General features: G+C 41.3%; 1 protein-coding gene across 1 annotated transcript in view; it reads left to right on the forward strand.

The window, feature by feature from the left end:
• LOC311003437 (semaphorin-4B-like) overlaps positions 1-12,850 on the forward strand; it is a 28,320-nt gene extending 15,470 nt beyond the window's left edge. Inside the window, exons 5-14 of the mRNA XM_083995203.1 lie at positions 1,091-1,202; positions 1,700-1,816; positions 2,370-2,527; positions 6,971-7,152; positions 8,137-8,287; positions 8,891-9,101; positions 9,280-9,395; positions 10,276-10,433; positions 11,594-11,685; positions 11,967-12,850. Coding sequence (XP_083851329.1) covers positions 1,091-1,202; positions 1,700-1,816; positions 2,370-2,527; positions 6,971-7,152; positions 8,137-8,287; positions 8,891-9,101; positions 9,280-9,395; positions 10,276-10,433; positions 11,594-11,685; positions 11,967-12,739 — 2,070 coding nt within the window. The 3' untranslated portion in view covers positions 12,740-12,850. The remainder of the gene's footprint in view (positions 1-1,090; positions 1,203-1,699; positions 1,817-2,369; positions 2,528-6,970; positions 7,153-8,136; positions 8,288-8,890; positions 9,102-9,279; positions 9,396-10,275; positions 10,434-11,593; positions 11,686-11,966) is intronic.
• Positions 12,851-22,811: the final 9,961 nt, after the last annotated feature.

Here is a 22,811-nt window from a genome sequence, read left to right on the forward strand (position 1 = left end):
AACATTAAATATGAAGCAAGCTTGCCTCACAGTTCCAGGTTTTCAAAATTCTCGAATGCTTGTGGTGTGCTGTGTTTCTCTGTTTTTATGTTTTGTAAAATGTATTTTTTTTTACTGTTGGTCATACAAACTTTACAAAGGTGTCATCCAGACTCACTGTGATGCAAAACAATATTGTCTTCGTTCATTTACCTGCCTGGTTCCCTGTCCTGTGTTTGTTGTGCTGACTTTTTGTTACATACATACTGTTTTCATAGTACATACTTTCTGTATTACTCATATACACATTAGCAAGCAATACAATAACAAAACATACACATGCAAAATCACTTATGTCTTATGGTCTGTTAATTAAAATCTGAAGCCAGAGTGCAGTTTGTATTATCGTTTATTATTAAATGACATAAAATCCCTTTCCTTCCTGCAACTATATAACATAACACTATAACACTGTAATATGAAGGAACCAATTCTTTTCTGACCAAGGAAGGAACTATTTTTTGCGAAGGATAAATACACATTTGCAAACTTCTCAGGATGGTGTTTTTTTTTGTTTCATTTCATTGGTTTTGGTCTTTTCAGAGGATTTGTGAGCTATGAGTTTTCATTTTCATCTATAGTGACCGTATTTCTATGGTTTATTCATCAGATAGAGCTACTCAGAGGGGTATTGGGGAGGGGGGGAGTAAGGGTGTCTGGAGGGTTTATAAATGTGTACATGTTATATCTTTATTTTGGGTTTTTTAGATAATTTTGCTTATGCCCTTTTCTTACATGATAACTGAGGTTGGTGTCTGTCCTTCGATAACATGCTTGTCTGTTTGTTTGCTTAGTTATGTTTGGGTTACTTAATGTTGTTTTCTTTTATCAGTTTTTTTAATGTGTGTCAGCATGATGTGCCGCATTATAGAAAAATCAAGTTAAGAAAAAAGCGCTACTTTACTACCGTATGTGTAAGATGTTCAACCTGTCTCTCTGTCCCTTGTGATGAATGTGAGGGAATGAACGTGAAGTCACTGAGCTCGCTCTTTACTATGTGTAGTTTTACACTGGTCTTTGCCTGAGGGACATTTTGTGTTTGTGTCTCCAGAACACGTCAACATTCACACTAGAAAGAGACGACGTGGGCGAGGTCGTGATGGAAGATGGGCGCAGTCGCTGCCCCTTCAACCCAGAGTACAAATCCACTGCCATCATCGTTGGTATGTCGTCAGTCACACATGGCTATTTTTTTCCTCTTTATGTCACTTTTTTTAAAAACAGAGAAGAGAGGTTTTACTATGACTGGCTTCCGTTTGGGAGGAGATGCTGAAAACAGGCTCAGCTGTTTCTGAAGCTGCTTTGATGCTCCCTGCGTCTTTGATTCAGTAATGAGTCATGATGTGCCTGCTAATGTTGTTTGTCTGCATCAGACTGTCTGATAAGTAGCTGGACACCAACAGACTCTGTTTGTTTTCAACTTCTTTAACAAGCAATTAGTAAATAATTGAGCTGAATATGAGTGAAGGAAATGATTTGTATAATCCCCTCGCTCACACTCTTCTGTTATGGCGCTAACAGCTCACTCTAGATCGGCTGGAGACGGAGTCAGTAATGGCTCAAAGGCAAACATCATATGATCTCTTTGTAAATTATCGTGTTTAAACAATTCATTGTTTAAAATCTGTTACTCTTTGTCTTTCGCTTTGTTTTCTTCCAGATGGTGAATTGTACACTGGTACTGTCAGCAACTTCCAAGGGAATGAACCAGTCATTTACAAAAGCTTGGGTCAGGGAACTGCACTGAAGACGGAAAACTCTTTAAAATGGCTTCAAGGTAAATCCCATTTACCCCTTGAGATGGCAGTCTGTGTTTTTTTTTGTTGTTGTTGCTTTTTTTTCCATCTACACATCTTCCATTATGTACCCAGCAGAGCAGATAAGCTCCAAAAAGTAGCGATCATTAGCAAGACACAGTCACTAATGCATGCAGGCCGAGAACGGAGACAAGCTCTCTTAGATTGCATGAGCTCTGTCCTATCAGTCGCCGCACATGCACATCAAAACGGCCTCAGCCGGCTGCAACTGGTTTTACCCGAGTAAGGCGCACTTTGCGTACAATTAGGACCTCTCTTGTCTTTTGATCTCTAGGTAATTCATGCAGAGTGCTCCTGATGAGACATCTGAGTACAATTATAGAGAGGATGCTGTTTCCTCTGCGCTTCCAGGATTGCATGACACAGCTCTCTGACAAACTCTTTCCAAATTCTGTTCAATGATGTGCCGAACAAAGCCTGCGAGAAAAGCTGTTGATGATAATAAAGGTGTAACGTGTCATCAGCAACATCATTGCTTTGTGCTTCTTTTTTTTTTATTCTGTTTTTTGACAGATCCGGTCTTTGTTGGGTCGGCTTACATCGAGGAGAGCCAGCCAATAGGCAACCCTGTGGGCGACGACGACAAGATTTACTTCTTCTTCAGCGAGGCGGGAAAGGAATTCGACTTCTTTGACAACACCATTGTGTCGAGGATCGCTCGCGTGTGTAAGGTAAGTCACCTGGGATTGGGGTGAAGTCGGTTTGCCATGCAAAAGTCAGAGGCACAGCAGGGCTTGAACTTCCTTCCCTTAATCCTGATACAATTAGCTCGAACCAAGGCGGGACGCTGCCGTGTCAAAGCATGTTTGCTACATGTAACTGTACGTCATGCCTGGTTGCCTTGGTTTCTCTTTGCCTGAATCATCCTCCCTTCTTCCCTCCCTCCCTTTTTTCCCTGCAATGTCATCTCCCTCTCTCCTCTCACAATGTCAGCTGCACTCGTCCATCCCTCCAGCTCTTTGCCTTCTCTACCAGCGCTTTGAGCTTTGCAGGCATTATTAGTATTCAAGGGTGCTTCGCAGCAATATGAAATGTGTTCCTCACTCTACTACATGGCGGGCCCCTGATGCAGGCAAACTGTATCAACTGCAGAATGTGCTTGAATCAAACTCTCGAAGCCCCCACCCCCACCCCGCCCTCGTCCACAAGAGTTTAGTTTGGTTGATCACCCTGAATAATCAGCAGCAGACTTTATCCTTTTTCACCTGTCATCAGATCAATTAAACGGCTGCGGAGCCGCCTGATATACATGCACTCAGCATCCCTCGCTGACTTGTGCCTCTTGTTCATGGAGGCAGTAATGTGAGTAATCGTGGGGACAGCATGTAATCTTAAGTGACAGCTTAATGACTTAGTCCTGCTCGGCTCTGGCACTCGGTGCTGTGACACCTCTTAGCCGACGGAGCACCTCCTGGGTTCTATATATGGAAATCATCGACAGAAAGGCCCCAGACTGTGGCAACTTGCTGCAGAGGAACTGTGCTCGGAGACAGAAGAATGGCTTTCACTGCTCTGCAAAGCGTCTTTATTTCACTGGAATGCAGCAGTGCTCCTTTTTCGTCTTTTCAGATGCTGTTTTGTGGCAGTACAGTAGTGCTGCAGGTGGGTTATTCCCCACTTTACTGCTTAAAGGCTTAAAAAGATTATTGCCTATTAAAACGATGCGTAGGAATCCCACGTATTGTCGAATTACTACTGGAAAAAAAAAATGCGTTGGTGGTTTGTTGTTTCTTCACAAATGTTCGTGTTCCACAAAACCCCCTCGTCTTCCCCTCATCGGTTTGTTATGAGTGAGAAATTGATGACACAAATGTCCGGGGTTGGTTTTATACAACGCAGGGGTCAGATGTACCAACAGTCAAACTACATCGAGACATGGGACTCATTTTTCCTAATTAAAAAAAAGGGCAGACAAGCAAACCCGCCATGCTGCACAGCTCATCTGCAGAAATGTTTGCCTTCTGCAAAAATTCAACTGTTAAAACATTTACTGTGAGCATTGTAAAAAATATATGAACAATATTAAGTGAATAATGCTAAAATAAATTGATTGTTACCATGGAAACATGTATCAGTTGAGAGCAAGTATGGGGGTATGATGGCTCAAAATAAGTATTTATGTGGAAGTCTAATGAGACCCGAGGCTCCTGGAGTCTGTTACTGTGGCCCCCCTTTGACAAAACTGAGAAAACCATACAACTAGATTTTTTTTATGTTTTTTTTATGTTTATGTCACATTTTGGCAGATGGGCTGTAATAAAAGTGCACTGAATTTGCTACCAACAGTTCCTGGGTGCTGGATGTAATGAATGATAGACATTTAGACTGCTATCACTGGATTTCTTTGGTACTGAAGAAAACTCTCAGAAATCATGAGGAGAAACTTATGTTATGAGTTATGAGTTTCCATAAAATTTCAGCAAAACAGTGCTGAGGTTTTTAAGCTGTGTGTCACAACCACTGCAACCATAGAGCGTAGATCCACATAACAGCAATTATAAATTCCTGTTGTTTTTAGAGCTCCAGCCTGCACCTGCCCCATTCAGCTCAGTGTCTACACCAGTTTAAAAACACTGTCTTATCCAGTCTCAGCTCCTTTTTTATAACCCAGTCCCTGAATATCCACAAGTTAACCTCTGTCAACTGTTTCCATGTGCAGCTTTTTATTTCTCAGAATAGTATCTCACATCTGAACTCTGTGTGCTGGGTCAGTGAGCAGAAGGTGCTAACTCAGATTACAGATTGGTAACAATGAGGTATGAAGGCTCCTCCCTGTCAGCAGGCTCAGTATCTATAACACACTCCTGACAGACAGAAAGCACGCACTCCCTTCTCCCAGTGTGCACCAGGCCAAGTCCAAGTGTGTGTGTTTTTAATGTGGTTTAATTTTCATATTTGAAACATTTTTGTTGTTGGTTCATCTTGGCAGACATTTTGCGACCTCATGAAGAGGGTTTGTTTCTTGAAGGATGAGTTGAATTCATGGTTTTCTAACTACTGTTTTCCTTGTGGTTGCCAAGTAATTGTGCTTCCGAGATGCCCCCCTTCCTTCCCTCTTTCCTATCTGTCTCCCCCTCCCTTGTTCCACTCCCTCTTTTTCTTTTGTTTATTCAGGTGTGCACACTCAGGGGCTGTGGAGAGCAGGCAGATTATGAGCACTGAGTGGCACCATTTTCTTTTTCTTTTTTTTACCTCTCATTCGCCTCCTTGTCAGGTTGACAAATGTGAGGAATCTAAATCAGACAAAATATTAAAAGAGCGATGCAGAGCACGAAGCATTTTTTTTCTTGTTGTTGTTTTTCTTTCCTGAGGGCAGCTATATCAGGGGGAGTGGTCCGCACAATTGAAAGTACAAGCTGTGCAGCGGAGCACAGCAACAACGGCGGTGGACAGCTGAGAGAGCAGGAATGTGGTCTCCTCATTATGTGGACAGGCTACTAGCACAGCCTAGTAATTGGCTCCCAGGCCCCCGCATGGGTCCCACAAGGTCTCACCTTAACGTCGAGCAGGAGCTGTTGTTTGTGTGGAACAGCACTCGGAGGAGAAAACAAGAGGTAGTTCTAGTTTTGCATTTTATTAGCTCCTCAAGGGTGATTCACTCCCTTTGTGTCGTTATGTAGGAGTTGTTTTGGAGGTTTCGCAGGCTGATGGGATACTTTGGATGTGAGGCAGGAAACTGTCTTGAGATTGGGCGAGACCACTTGTTTTGGTCCCAGTCTTCTTCATCCTCCTCCTTCTCCTCCTCCTCCGGCTGCAGCCTGCAAGGAGTAATGGGAGGGGTTTCTTTTGGTGTGTGTGTGTGTGTATGTGTGTACAAGCTTTTTGGTAATTGCTAGTCCTAGCAAAGTCCTCTGATAACTGTTTATGTAAATATTTTGTGACAGCTTAAAAGAGGAGCAAATGCCTCTTCTGTTTGTTTTCCATTTCGTCCTCTCCTCTCCTTCAAAGAACACCTCATAATTTGTGCTCAGGCATCTTTTATAGGAAGAGCCTTGTTTTTTTGTGTCCCCCACATTTTATCGGGAAAATATCTTCTGTAATTCAGTTATAAATGCCCCCACAAGAACTTCAACACTTGGAAATCCACCAGGATGTTGAAAATACAGTTGTTTGTGGTTATGTGTCTCTTTGTATTTCTGAAAAAAAAAAAGAAGTCATGATAGTCCTGTGACCACTTTTTAGGTTCCCTTATTTGACCTCAACACCTCCCTCTAAAGCAATAGCAGGGAAGGGACTGCAGCTGTGATACAACACATGTACTCAGAGTACTGTCGGTCTGTCTAACAGCGACAAAATTGAAGCATATTTACACTCAAAACATATGATGTTGTTGTTGTTGTTGTTGTTTCTTTGCTTTTTATGAATTCACTTGGATGTTTGACCCTCACTGTGCAGAGAGATGTTTGTGCAGAGGGAAGGAAGTTCGTCTGTGTTCAGCTAGGAAATATCTTGGGTTCAGCAGTTAAAGCTTTTGAAAAGAAAAACATTCAGTTTTAGTGATTTATTTTTTAATTAATTTGCAAAACTCAGTGTGTGTGTGTGTGTGTGTGTGTGTGTGTGTGTATCATATGTCTTAAAGCCTGTGTGGAAGGGAGTTTACAAGTTAGCATGTTGCCCAGGTGTAAATTCAGTGGCGAGCTGGTTTGGTTGCCCCAGGTTTTCCAGTCGATCTCGTCTGACGGCTTCATTTGAAATCCAGTTGGGTTTTTTCTTATAGGCCGGGTGTGGCCCTCAGAGGCTCCACTCCTGTTTCCTGAAAGTCCTGATTTGTTGTCCAGAGGTGAATCAAAGGCCATTGTGTCCCACCGCAGCCACACTCCCTCCAGCTGAAAAACACATTTCAGTGGACTACAAAGTCCCATTTGTCCTGTTGCTCATCCTCCTCACCACACTGTCTTGTGCCTCTGAGACCAACTCTCCCTCTCTCTCTCACTCTCTCACTCTCTCTCTGACCTCCTCTATTCTGCAGCCTCCATCCACTTCTTTCAGCAGATCGTCACTGCACATCAGCCCTTAAGAAACTGGGACACTCAAAAGGCACTAGTTATAATAAAATTAGATGGACAAACAGGATAAGCAAATCACCTGTAGTTCTCATTACCAACTGTTTGCAGGGTGATAAGGGAGGCGAGCGGGTGCTGCAGAAGAAATGGACCACGTTCCTGAAGGCCCAGCTCCTGTGTTCCCTCCCTGATGATGGGTTCCCCTTCAACATCATCCAGGACATGTTTGTCCTGAAGCCCATGGGAGACAGCTGGGAGAGCACCGTCTTTTATGGCGTCTTCACATCACAGTGGTAAGAGGCAAACAGAGGGACCTTCTCTGATCCTATGAGTGTAAACATGAAGAGACTGATTTATGGCACTTCTGCCATTTCTGTTTTTGTACAAACACACAGACATTTGATTTTGAACACATGCATAGCTCAGCCAAGAAGGCAGAACCTGCTCTGTAATTATGAATGTCCATGCGTGACTGACTGAGAGAGTGATCATATTTATGCCATTGGTCAGCCAGATGCCATGTTACTGATTTGAAGCTCCCCCATTGAGCGTTGCTCTTACAAAAACACAGTTTTCAATTTCACTGTTGCCAACTAAACACATTTGTCACTAGATTTAGAAAGTACAAACCTAGTTTGTATAATATGAATATGAGCTAAATAGAGCCTCCAGTTCACTATGTCCTTATTGCAGCACATAAACAACAGTAACACTAGACACAGAAGACAGGACACAGGAGGGTGTGCGGGAGAGTGAAGCCATTGGTTACACAATAAGCAGGTTACACAATAAGCAGTTCAGCAAGGCAGTAAAAACCCTGTGTAAAAAAAACAAAACAAAAGCTGTTTTTGTCACCTGAAGTACTTATTTTAAGTGATTACAGGAAGTGTTGCTCAAATAAAAGTTTGTTCCCTTCTGCAAATTAGTTAAGAAAAGCTTAGACTTGGCCAGCTGCCTTTACTCACATGACTCCTCTGAATTGAGAGCAGCAGTAATGAGCTGAACCACTGACACAAGCCCATGTAACCAATTAATGTATCAACAATGTAAAGATTTGAATATGGCCACCATGTATACACACTACAAATGTTCTCCGGTGACAAGTTGCTGCTCCAGTTTCCTAAAGGATGGACTTAAGATGATTTAAAATAAAATAGAAAAAAAAGGCGCTGTAAGAAAATTGATTAAATGTATGACAAAAAAACGTTAATTTATAAAGCACACACATCCTCGGGTTTCACTCAAGAAAAACAATAAAATGTTTCCTTTGTTCCCAGGTATAAAGGAGCCTCGGGCAGCTCAGCAGTGTGCGCCTTCACCATGGCTCAGGTGGAGAGAGCCTTCAGCGGTCGCTACCGAGAGGTAAACCGGGAGACCCAGCAGTGGTACACCTACAACCACCCTGTGCCAGAGCCACGGCCCGGAGCGGTGAGTAGTGAAGGCAATATCCTGTGACGAGCCGTCCAGCTCAACTGCTTCTGGTTCAGTCTGTCCAGCCGTTCATTTAAGTAGCATTAGTCTCTGTTGAGTCACAAGAGCAAAGGTTTATGTAATAGATAAAAGATATATAGCAAATGTGTAATACTATCCCAAATATCTATTTGTTATCATGTACAAAAACTATGTTAAGGCTCCAACAAAACATCTATTTGAGCTTGTGGACTGATTCTTGAGCTGTTCAACATGAGAGCTTGATGTGAAGCAGATGTTCTCCTTTTTAGTTTGTTTGCCAATTTAAGGACAGAATCCAAGAGAGCTGTCTCGCTGATGCTCTTTGTAAATTCCTGGAGCAAAACAAACTGCACTGGTAGATGTTTGCTCAAACACAATGGTTAAAACCTTCTGTATTAGACACAACAGCATTTTTTAAGTTTACTGTTGTATTCAGTCTTGATGGCCCATCCCAAACTTCATGTTCTTCATTAGAGAAGCCTCACACTTACATTGTAGGTCGATACAATGCCTTTGTGTTTCCAGGCGTTCTCCAACAAGCAGAGATTCATTTCTCATTTCTAATTTACTCCCACTCAGTGCGTGACCAACCACGCCCGGCAAATGGGCATCCAGTCATCCTTGCACATGCCTGACAAAGTGCTCAACTTTGTCAAGGACCATTTCCTGATGGACAGTGTGATCCGCAGTGCTCCTCTGCTGCTCAAACGCAGCGTGCGCTACACCCAGATCGCCGTACACAAGATCCAGGGCATGGAGAGGGCTTATGACGTGCTCTTCATTGGAACAGGTGCTGACCATCACAACAACACCTCTTTCTGATTGTATAATATCCATCATTTTAAGAGTTAAATATTTAAAATGTATGCAAACACAAAACACGCTTGTGGGGGTTAATTATGTAATTTTCATCTCTCCTCCCTTGGCTTCAATTTAAGTCACTTATATTTGTTTCCTTTGTCTTCCAGATGATGGAAAGCTCCATAAAGCCATCAATGCCAACGATAAGATGCACATCATAGAGGAGCTGACTCTGTTTCCTGAGCCTCAGCCTGTGCAGCACATTGAGCTGGATCCTCAGAGGGTAAATCACACACTTCTCACAATCTCTTCATTAACACCATTTCACGCAGAAACTAGTTCAAATACACTTATTAGGACTTAATACGCTTCTATAATGATTATGACTGCACGGGTTTGTGTTCCTAATCAAATTTATTTTCACGCAATAAAAATGTGGAAGGGCTGGATTTACCAGAGCAGAAACTGTGTACAGACATTTTCCCTCCACAGAGGCCACTCTACTGAGTTTTCCCTGTAAGTTATAGCACCGTCTGGAACAGGGTTTATGATCATCTCTGGCATTCTTCACAGAACTAAATTTCATTACCTTTTCACTCTTTATTACATAATGGCCAACCCCCCCTCCGGGCCACTGCAGCCAAACTGCAATCTTATCTCAGATTATGTAATTCTAATAAAGTCCAAGATACTTTTTGTGAGTATATTCTTAGCTCCAAATAGGGATATGAAGGAGTAAGACGTAATCCTCATGATGTCTGTCTAATATACTGGAAGATAAGGTGGCCTAAATATAGACTGCACTTGTGGGAACTTGGGGTGCATTGTACATCAGCATGAATGTGCATGAATGTGACATATGGATATGTTTACTGTCAGGAAATGTGTGGAAAAAACGCAGAAAAATAAGCAAAGAATTAAAGAGAAAGCTTTGTAGTAACCGTTGTGAACATGTCGCCATGTGTTTTTAACCATAATCATATTACACAGCACAGCTGGCCAGAGTTAGGCCTTGTTTAGCTTATATTGCTCTGTTTATCATGTGTAATTGTTTAGCATTGTTTCCCTTTTTTGAAATCAGAAATCCATGATTAGAAGCTGTTCTGCCCTGGACTCACCTCACACTTACACATGGTGTTTTTTTTTGTTTTTTTCATCCACAGGGTCTGTTGTTTGTGTCGTCGTACACTGGGTTGGTGGAGGTTCCTGTGGCCAACTGCTCCAACTACCAGAGCTGTGGAGAGTGTGTGCTGTCCAGAGACCCCTACTGTGCATGGACAGGGCGTCTGTGTCGGGACGTTAGGATGGCTCCACCTGACAGGTACGACGAGCTCACATACAAGAAACCTCAGTGGCAGAATTTTAAACAAGCAAAAGCAAAGTTTGAAACCCTTATTTCTTCACATCGAGTTTTAATGTGTCCATTTACATTACCTCACCTTCAAAACAACTTAATTTGCTCATTAAAAGGATAGTTCACCCAAAATTCAAATTTCACTCATTATCTACTCACCCTCATGTCGACTAAGGGCTGGGAGAAGTTTCAGAGTCTTCCGTGCCTTCTCTGAGTTACGGGGGGCTCCGTGCAGCACTGCATGCCCATATGACGGTTGCGAACGGGGCTCACTTTTCTTCGTCACAAGAGGGACATTACAGACGAGCAATATGGAGGTATTTGGATGGTTTTTGGTGTGTCTTTTTGGACGAAGAAAAGTGACCCACGTTCGCAACCGTCATATGGACATGCAGTGCTGCACGGAGCCCCGCTGTAACTCAGAGAAGGCACCGATAACTCTGAAACTTCTCCCAGCCCTTAGTCGACATGAGGGTGAGTAGATAATGAGTGAAATTTGAATTTTGGGTGAACTATCCCTTTAAGGCTCACCTCCTCGAATAGATTTACTTGTTTTAATGAATTTTAATTAATAAAAAAAAAACGTAAACTTAACTCTTTTTGTGGTGTGGTGTGGTGGCTTGTGGTGTGTCAGGCTCTACACAGTTAACCTTGTTGCTGGCACTAGTCACTAGTCATTGGGATTTGTTCTCTGGGAACCATCAATATTGGTTCAAAACATAACGACAATCCGCTTAAAGTTTTAAATGTTTAATTTTGTAAGTGTAAATTCAATGACATTTGCAGTTTACCTACGTATATACACACACAGATGTAAACTGTGCAGGAGACGCTTAAGCTCAAACAGGAAATGTGCTGTGTCAGAAAATCATTGTGAAATTACTGTTTTTGAGCGTGAACCCGAACAAACACATAAACATGCAGTGCTCAGAGTCATGTGCCTTAGCAAGAAGCTTTTAAAAGAAGATTGTCCTCTTAATCACACTGATGAAGCTGTTTTCATAATAACAGACTCAGTGAGGGTAAAATGAGTGCATCCATACAACGTGCATCCTCTCATTACAGCTGCTAACCGTCACCCTGTTGTTTTGTTTGGTTTGGTTTGGTATATTTATGCTCTGGCTCAGTCACTGGCAGCAGGACGTGGAGGAGGCCGACACGTCAGCCATTTGTAACAAGACGTCTCCCAGCGGCAGATCCACCAGACCAGTCGCCTCTCGTGAGTGTGTCCTCTTTGTGCAGTGGTCTTTAATCAAAGTGTTGTGTTGTGTCACGTCATCGCTGACGCCACAACAACACGCGCTGTCGCAGACTACTGGGTTCTGGGAGCTATTCAATAGTGTTATTTATTTATTCATGTGTGAGTTATGATTTAAACTAAACTTTACAATATAATATTCAATGATGTGGATATCAAGAAAGTCTTAATATGAATAGTTCAACATTTGGATCCCATTCCAGAAATATTACATATGAACAATGTTCTTCTTGTATTTAAAGGTTCCCATTGCAAGCTCATTACAATCCCAGTCAACACGTTCAGAGTCCTGCCCTGCAAGCTGCGGTCCAACCTGGCCCAGAGGAGGTGGCGCTACAGCGACAGCGCCAGCCAGTTCCTCTACGCTACGCCAGAGGGAAACCTCGTGGTGGTGGCTCAGACCGACAGGATCGAGACCTACGAGTGCTGGTCAGAGGAGGAGGGTTTCCGCCAGCTGTTGGCCAACTACTGTGTGAGGGCAGAGCCCCGTCAGGAAAGCACCACTCTGATCGGTCACTCCCGCACACCGCACATTGAGCATGAGCAAGAGGAGACCATCCTACCCGGCGAGTCTCGCTCCCAGCAAGTGAACACAAAAACGTACTGGAACGAACTGATCGTGGTGTGCGCCCTGCTGGCGTTCTCCCTCGTGGTGTTCTCCTTGTTCGTAATCTACAGGAACCGCGACCACATGAAGTCCATGTTGAAGCAGGGAGAGTGTCCTAACATGCAGCAGAAGAAGCCGAGGATTGTGGGAAAGCCTGCCGAGAGCTTACCCCTCAACGGCAACACCATCCCCGTTTCTACTTCAGATCACAAGGGCTACCAGACGTTAAACGATAACTACATCTGCAGCACGCCCACGCACGAGTCCTCGCCAGACAACAGCAAGAGCTTCTCCGAGGCCTCCGACAGGCGGCCGCTCAACGTGAAGGAGAGCCACGTAGAATACTCCCCGACCTGCCCTCGGCCCAGAGTGAGGCTGGGCTCGGAGATCAAAGACTCTATCGTATGAGAGCGCGATACACGCTCAAAAGATGCCACCCTGTATCACCGTGAAGGATACAGGCCACAGAGCAAAGGAGAGGAGATGCTGACATCCTCCTACATCACAGCACATCTTTTATTTTAGTCATCTTTGTTCTGTGATCATGTGCGGAGGTCATTTCATTTAACCATTTCCACTCTGAAGCCAGAGGTTGGTCCAGTTTGCTGCATGGGGCTGGTAAACAGAAGCAGCACAACAATCTGGTTTCAACCAGGATCACGAACCATGGCAGCTGCTAAGAGTAGTTATAACAACACAGTCTTTTTTTGACTCGATATCATGGCCACCTGCAGCATATGTGCGTGCGTGCGTGCGTGCAGGGCTGGGCAATATTGAAGAAGGAAGAATAAAACAATAAATGAACACATAGTAAACAGACCTTCCTCCTGTATCAATATTTATCACAGTATCTCTTTAGATATGCAAGATTAACATTAAATTGTCTAGCTGAAGTCCATCACATGATATAATCAAAACAATAGACAATAAATTATAAATATTGATATGTTGTCCAGCCCTATTAGAGTATGTGTAACCCTGCACATGGCTGCCATACATACTGTTATTATGCACACTAGAACCAAGCTACCGCTACATGGAGACCAAGAGTTCAGGTTCAGGAGAATATATTCATTTTCATTATGATCCACACATTATGGAAGCAAGTCAGAAGCACATTTGTTCCCTTGTGATGAATAAATGTCATGACTGTAAGAGGACAAAGGTGATGAAAGATGTGGCAGACAAGGAGAGAACAACCACCCCCCGGGTAAAACCTGTTGGAGCAACATTCAAAAGGTTGTTAAGGAAGATAATTAAATACTGATCAGAAATGATGCTCCAGGACCTGAAACCTGGCATTTTACCTCCTGAATGTGTGTGTTGGTGTCAAACAAGGTCCGTCTCATTCACACAAAACTGAACCATGGACAGTTTAGTGAACCTGTTGCTCTACATCTCTGCTCATCTGGGACAGTCCTGTTCTTCAGTACCGACCTGCAGGTACTGGGATGAGTTTGTGAAGCGACTGAGACACAGACACAGACATCGTGTTTCTGGGGCAGATATGAAAAAAAAAGAGACCTGACATTACAAAACACAAAGAGCCAAGAAGAATAATGGGGAAGGGGGGGAAGCGTCCACACCTCTACCATGTTCAGGGCAGCACCAAAATCATCACGTGCACTGTGCCAAAAAAACAAAAATAACTTGATTGTCTTATCTAAATGCAATAGTGCCATTCTGTTATGACCACTCCCCATCTCATGCATTGTGTTAGCATTGATCACTGTCGAAGAGCACATGATGATGGAACCAGAGTTTGGTTTCACAAAAGTGGCACTAATTATTTGTGTGGAATGTGAAGTGCAAGTGAAATTTTTTTCCAAGACTGTTAGCCTATTAAAAAGATTTGACATTGATGTAAAATCAGAAATGGGGCCAAAGGTTATGGCACGAAGAAGATTTGTCATGTGGTCGTCACCTTACTCCACTTTTTTTTCCTTCACCTACCCTTAATGGAGTTTTATCTGCCTTCTTAGTGTTCACACTGAAACATGGAGGTGCATCGAGCTTGATGAACAGCAACAATAAACAAAAAAAAACATTTCTGCTAATAGGCCCATTCAGAATCACTGTAGGAGATATGTTATTAAGTGGTGTCCAGACTGCAGCTGCACCGTGTAGTGACATAAATGCACGGAGAGCTGCTGTATTAGCTCAAAAAATAAGCCACGCCCAGCAGGTTACATTTCTTACATACATGGCATCCACTCCAGTCCAACGTCAACATGATGTTAATGTGAAAGCACAAGTAATCAGGGTGTTGAAAATTTACAGGTTTGCACATTTCCGTAAAAGTGGAGCATACTCTTGAGAAATGCAACTACTGAGAGACAGACAGACCGACAGACAGACAGAGTGGCTGCTAAGAAAAGTCATTTTTAGAAGTCAGTTATTACAGGGACCAGTGCAGCCATCAGAAACACTCTTGCACCCACATTGCTTAGACCTTTGAGACTTATCAAGCAGAATTTTCCAAAGATGTAGGAAGCTGATAGTGGTGTGTAAATCTGAATAAGAAACATTTACACGGCCATAAAGACAATATGGCACCACATGTCTTAGAATACACACACCAGTTCACTGTACGATCAAGTAAGCTTACAGTATATATTCAAGTATCACACAGAATCAACATTTTTGCTATTCCAAACACTGAGCAGATGACGAAATGCTATGTAACTGCTACGAGTTGACAAAGTAATTGCACAGCATACTGCGCAACAGTGGTCAGTGTTTCCTTTTTTTCATTAGTTTTTGTTGTGTATATACAGTATCTGTGAGTAATATTGTGTGTTTTTAAGGGACCTTGTGCAAGATGTGTTGTAGAGATAGTCTTGAAACTAGAGAGTGAACACTGCTGATATATATTTTTTCTTCCCCCATAATGCTTTACTGCCTACTTCAGCATACATTTCAACTCTTGCACACAATGCAGCGCATTTCTCACCACGCTGTTTGTTCAGCACTTGGACTGGTTTTCATCAAGCACATCAAAGCAGATATCTTACTATTTTCATGTCACTGATTTCATGAATAGTTTGAGGAAAATATGGAATACGTTAGATAATAAACTTTACTTATATGAAGCTACAGCAAGTGACTGGTTATCAGTTTAGAATAAAAAATTTGCTTGGCATATGATTCCCGGTAAAATAGAGAGTCTGTGTTTTCAAAGGAAGCAAAACAAAATAAAAGCTGTTGTATAAGATAAAACATTTCAAAATCAGGCTACAATGTTAGGTTACCATTGGCAATAGCTGACAGTTACTGTAGCTCGCCACTGGTGGCAGGCTAGAAGTGGCACTGGGGTAAACCAAAATAATAATGGTATCTGTTTTTATTTTCATGTCATACTGAACTAAGAGAATACTTTTCATATTATCAGTGGGTTTCATTGCAATTAAATGGATATGTTAAATATAAAGCTACAGCTAGCCATTCAGCACAAAGACTGGAAACATAAACACACAGCTTTGCACAGAACCTCGGGGGTCTTGTCACCTTGAGGTTGAAACTTGGAAACTCCAGTACTTTGAGGCAAGAAATATTGCAGCGTATAACTTCTCATAAAACGACAAGTTTTTACTCGTTGGTTTTTATTCAGAGTAAAACACAGTGACATAAAAGTGGTTAATAAAAATTAACCGGAGTATGACATGTGCCAACAGATTTATAACAAGAATATATCAGACTCTTAAAAGCTTCAGTGCAGATAATTGTTCATCACTGCTAAGACTAAGAGTCAAAGTGTCTGATGGCTGAATAACCTGCTGTGATTTGCTTGATGGATAACCTCACCACATATTTACAGAATGCCTTTAGACGTCACGTAGTTCTGCCTTTCGCCACGTGCCACATTGTACACTACCCAGCAGTGACCTCACCACCGGAAATGTGGTGAATGGCATGATTGTAGCCCTCCATGGGCACACTTAACTCCACAACACAACACGGGTCAGCTATACAGTTTCACCCAAGCCACCATTAACTTTACCTGGGAGCTGCTCAAAATCTTCCTACTACTCTGCCTTTGCTTGTGTCAAACGTGATGCTGTGCGCATAGGAAACACTTCTGTGAACAACTCAGTAATAATAATATTACTTCCTGATCTCATATAGAAAAGCTGAACTTACAATACCATTTGATCTTAGTCAATAATGCCAAAAGGGTTAATACTGTGTCGTAACAGCCGTGCATATTTATTAATGACATGCTTTTCATTAAAAAGCAAATAATCCCATGGTGACTGATGCTTCATTTTGAGTGGCTCCTCAGTAATGCAACATACTGTACTGGACATGAATGTAGCCAACTATATCATATTTACAGCAGTCTATTTTCCTAAAATAACTTGTCATAGTTGTACGCCATTCATTGCGACATCTTTTCAGGATTTTGTTTCACTGGTCATACAACAAAGAAACAGCACAACAATATTAATCAAATCATTTGTGCTGCACAATGTAGTACTGCAGTAAGATGCAAGCACAGCTCCAAATCCTCCATATTGGCGCAACAGAGACACAGCAACAGCTTTGCCTCAGCATCCTGAACTCCGTAAGTTAGTTGACTGATTAACTATTAGACAAATGTGGTCTTGCCTGCATGATTTCTTTTTTTCTTTTATTTGTTGTGTACAAATAACATTGTGAACTGTATTTTTTGTATCATTGAGATTGTGACTGTTGTTTTTATTATATTGTACATAAAAAGCACTTTATTTTAATTTTTTAAGATAAATGAATAAAATACATGTTTTGACACATGCATGAGAGTCCACTTTATGCTGTAAACTGCTGCATTTTCGTCTTTGATCCGTGCACTGAGCAGATGTTTAAGGGACATACTTTAAATTGAATACCAAATTTGCACATGCAGCTCTTGGGGAAAAAAATGAGACCACTCCAAATGTTTCTTCTATCAGCAGCTCTATGCTCTGTGTATGGCTGCCTGCCACTCCAGTGTCTATTATCTTAACAGAAATACACCTGCATTGTACTTAACGAGGCACTGATTAGGTGATCACCTGAACCTAATCGTATTTAACGAGGAAGAGTATAAAACCACTGCTGCTTATTCCACCAGTGTTGATTTCTGAACACTCCCTAAGTTAAAGAAAAATGGTGTTGTATTGTTTAAAAATGAATATTAACTTGTTTTCTTTGCATTATTCAAGGTCTAAAAACACTGCAATCTTTTTGTTATTTTGACCAGTTGTCATTTTCTGCAAATAAATGCTCTAAATGAAATGTTTTTATTTTCAAATTTAGGAGAAATGTTGTCAGTGGTTTATAGAATAAAACAAACGTGTTAATTTTACTCAAACACATACCTATAAATAGTAAAACCAGAGAAACTGATATGTTTTAAGTGGTCCCTAAATTTTTTCCAGAGCTGTGATAATTTTAGTTGTTGAACCAGGAGAAGTCAAACCAAGTGTTTTTTAAATTATGGTATTCAAAAAAGAATAGTTAAATAAAATATGTGTCATTATTCAGTCTTGATTGCACCTACAACATATTTTTTGAAAGCATTGATATTTTATTATTTTACTTTTCATGCTATCATATAATTGATTATTATTGGGCAGCGATGCCATAAACATGAGAATCAGTTTGCACTGTACCTTCTGCCCCTGCTGAATCATGTTTACTCAGGAGGGAGCGAGAGGTGATGACACACTGCTTCTATGTTTGATCATGATTCAGCACAAGTTAAGACTGGGTTCTTTTTGCTTTCCAGTTTGTCATTTCACTGTGAACTCACTGCAGGCTCATCAAACTGATGAGATCATCCATTTATCACCTTTTCTCTCACTTTTTCTTCTCCTTTTGCAGTTATACTGTTCCACTCAGTTACCCTGAGGTCACTGAAGTCTGATGACAAGTGATCTGTGATTGCTTTGTCATCACAACAGTAAGAGTTATCAACACATATGAAGGTGTGAATCTTCAACTGACTTCTTTCTACTTTTTGGGACATTTATTATTGTATTAATCTATTCATGATCACAGCTGCTACAAACATTAAGCAACTCCCACATTCCATGACACTTGTCCAAGGCCCATATATGAGCATTATTTACTCCAGACATCTGCAAACATCCAGCCCGTTTGGATGATTCACAATTAAATTTTGTATATTTGTTATAATAAGGCCACATTACAGATGGTCTCTTCTGAGAGAGTGAAGCATGGATCATCTGTTTCTGTGTTCTGACAGATGATATCTGACCATTGGATCCTTTTCAGGCAATGGTAAAGGGCTTAAAAGAAATAGTGAAGTTTCTGAACATAGATTTTGACCATCTGGCCTCATAAACAACAACCAGACTCTCCATGGGATATATTGTACTCTAGGTTTGAGAGGAAATCAAAACCAGGTTTATAACTAATCATTCACATATAATTCCACATGCAGACAAATGCAACTCATTAGGCTTTTGTGCTGTTTTTATGGCAACATCAGAGTGAAAATGTGAGTATACCTTGTCCTTCTGAGTTAGGTTAACAAAGAACTACAGTTATTATGACCTTTTAAATAGGATATGGATTTATTAAAAACACCCTAGAGGTTAACTATGTATAATATGAGTGAGAAACTTCAAAAGTAACACAGTTAGGCGTTTCATGTGGAGTACCACAAGGATCTATCATAAGATACTCATATCTTCTTCCATCTGTTAATGATTTCGCATTAGTTTGACAATATTCCTTTTATAATTACTAATTTATAATTTACTACAGACATCATTGTGTCTTCATCAGGAGATTGAACATACATCTTGCAAATACCAGGACACATCATCAGTGATGTAGTGTTTGGGTGTCACAACATCAGTGGTCGCTCTTCTGCAAATCCTTGCATTTGCAGACATGAAGAGACGAGACTCCCGGCTTTGGTAAGGCCGCTTTTTGAACGTTGGGTGTTGATGGCGCTTGGTGGTGTTGATGGCTGTGGCTACACTCTCAGCATTTAGAGCATGGTCAAGGTGCCAACAATAGTGCCCAGTGTCTGTAAAGGCTGTTGGGAGGCTGCCCCACAGGACCAAGAGCCTTATGTGGTGAATGTCTGCTTGCCAGATCTTTAAATGCAATGCACTTGTTGCTGCTTGTTGTCCCGTCCCTACCATCTCTCCACAGACTCTCAGATATTTGGTGGATAAGAGCATCCTGGTGACAGAGTTATAGTAGCAACCCCATGATGACACAAAGCACATTCAAACTGAAATTCACACATGAAGAAGAAGGGAGAGCGAGAGACAAGGGTGATACTCTATCTGCAGTACAACTGATATTGTGCATTCGACATGTTGGCCACAACACATTTTATTCAGGTTCCATCAAATCACACAAGATGTTTTCTGCACATTACTTTATTTATCTAAGTGTAATAATGCAATTTTCCAGCACTGGTATTTCATAAGAATGAGTCTTGATGGGAGCTTTTTCATCCCCTGATTTTCTCCTTATTTGTTGGGGACAGTTTAAATAAAGATGAATTGTGACAATTACAGTTACTGTCACTTTTAAGGAAAGCCTTGTTTCCGACTCACAGTGCCAATTACCTGGAAAAGAGCTTTGCAAAATGACAATTTTTTTTCCTCTTTTCATATCCATTTGCCAAAGCAGCAATTTAATCATCAACCTTAGTTTTCTTCTCACAGTACGTTTGGTCTTGACTTCTTTTCACAATTGTGAACAAAAGAACAAGTTTGAAAGAACAACCAGAAGTAATACTTATGCAGACCCAGATCTGGATCTATACACAACTGCTTTGTGACTGGGCTTTTGATGGAAATTTACACAACCACATCAAGTTGATTACATCAAATACACAACACTGTCAGATTGTGTATCAACATCAATTTCCATCGTGATGGTCAATTTACAATTATCAAAGTGGCAAATCGACCCTGCAAATAATGAAAAGGCCACACAAAGCGGGTCCATTGAGGCTGCCGCATGCAACAAAAAGAGTCTGTTATTGTGCTCACATCAGGACGTGTAATTACAGTTCAATTCACTTAATGCACTAATGAGAGAGTCAATTTTCACGGACAAGCCAAAACAGACCTGAGTCTGTATTCTGCCGAGCCTCAGACCCAGAAAAGGCCTCAACAGGTACAAAAATATCCTGCAGGAAATTCTGTTGAAACAGGACAGTGCACGGTGAATAAATCTCAGTTTATTGGTGTCCAAGCACTCCCGCTGAGACAAAGACCAGCTGGCAGCAGGAATGAAAGACCTCTTCTCTGACAGACTGCCCGTGTGTGTGAGAGATCTGATGGTCACATGGATAGCAGAGGGCAGTCCTGACTGTGACTGCGACTGGACTCACTCCTCAGATAGACTCAGGGAGAAGGTTTCTGCCTTTGTCTTTCCTTTCTCTTTTTCCAAATCCCACCAAAACTCCACGTTATTCTCTCCACTTTGATGCCCTGTGACAGATCCCATTTACTTTCAGCACCAGCCACTCATCTGCTGTCACCAACCATTTGATGAAGAGCAAAGACAGTAATTTGTTATTCATTATAAACAAATCACTGCACTGTGAAAAGTGCCTTTGTTCGTCAAAGCCTTGAAAACAATTACAGTCTATATGCATTTCAGCAGTGGTTGTGTTGCATATTTCATGGCAATGCTTTGTTGAGGGTGAAAGTGAAAATCAGATTTCATTTTCACAGTCAAGGAAAGGAAATTAGACCAGACCCAACTTCTTGGGTGACGCAATGGTTAATGTGGATGATAATTTTAACTCATGTGGTTATTACTTGAATCATCTCGGAATAGCTATCCAGAAAAAGAAAAAGCAGTTTCTGACGTTCCTCTGATTTGGTTTGGTTCAGTCTTGATTTCAGTGAATATGACACTTTTTTGGACACACTGAAGTTAAAGAGGATTTTGAGTGTTTGTGTACAGTGTAGTGTTTATTGTCCTAGGGGGAAATTGTTTCCACAACTTGCACAATCTTGAGTCTTAAGCACAAGCAATTAGACACAAGCCTGTGCTTGTTTATCAAGCTGAAGATGTGAGAGTGTGGTTCAAATTCCCCCTCCTTTGCACTCCCCTTACTTTTGGCAAATTAGAGGTACTGTATAGCTTGATATTTTGCAAGATACGCTTATCCACTTAAACTTGATTCAACCACTTTTATGTCTGTGTGATAAACATGAAGCCACAGCCAGCAGACAGTTATCTTAACACACAGAGACTGAAAACCTGGCTCTGTCCAAAGGTGACGTGTACTGGAGCACTCGCCAGTCATTCAGTGGAGGTCAAGAAATAACATCACATAATCACATTTCCCAAAATGTCAAACAAATCCTTTTAAGTAATTCTTTTGAAAATATAATGTGTATGAAATGTGTTCCTCCCTGCCAGACAGAGGATGCTCATCAAGGTCATATACATATACGCATTTGTATACGTATACATACAGTATACACATAGAAAATTGTGATAATATAGGATTTCCACAATAGCAAGCAGTTATGTGATATTCAGTACATAGTGATGTGATATTGAAATTGAAATTTTATTATTCAACTTCTATACCTTTTCATCAGATTTCATCAATCTTGGCTGAATCTGACTCTCTCAGGCAGCAGCATGAGGAGAGTTACTAGATGTAGCCCCCCCTCACTCCACCATTGGATACAGTTTTCTACTGTTAGTATGAAGATACAGATAGAGGCACTGTGCACACAATATTCCACATCGATCATTGTTTTACCATTATCTAAGCTGTTGCTTAAAGTGTTATTGAAAATACAGTTCTGCCCCTCACCTTCAAAGTAATGAAACAGGAGGAGGTCCTGCCTGAGGTGATATTTATCAACCACAAGATGAATGTGATGATCACATTTTTTCCTCGATACACTTATTCTCAAAGGAGTCTTATAAATAGCTAGCAAGAAGGCGTGTTTCAGATTATTTGCAGGCATTTTTTATTTTATTGGACCTTTCATTGTGTAGGTTTATTATGGGATAAACTGGAGAAGTGACATGTGACAGACAAAGTCGAGGAGGTTTAAAGCCATCGCGATAGTGTCATGGGTTTAATTCTAAGAGTGCTGACGTGTGTGTCTCTCCTCAGACTTCCGTCTGGTAAATCAGGTCACCAATATTTATAGTTTAGCTGATCAGAAAAGCAGCTAAGAATTCACAAGACCTCAAACCTTGAGGTCAAGAGTAGAAATCTGAGGATGCAGCGGGCACAGGCTGACCAAGTCTGGACAGTTTAAGGCTGGAAAACATATCTGGATTTCTTGAGGCACACAGATGTTTTGGTCATAATTTAGCCTTAGTATTAATCGGTGGAGTGAAGCCTCCTTGTGGCGATGTTGCAGTGGTGTTCTCTTGGAGCTTATTTGAAGGCCACAGCCTATGTATTGCTTTTGTGGCTACTTCCAGTGTGATAGGGCACCATGTTGCAAAGAAAAACTAATCTAAAACTGGTTTCATGAACATG

This window comes from Trachurus trachurus (assembly GCF_905171665.1).
Source record: "Trachurus trachurus genome assembly, chromosome: 3".
Lineage (NCBI taxonomy): Eukaryota > Metazoa > Chordata > Actinopteri > Carangiformes > Carangidae > Trachurus > Trachurus trachurus.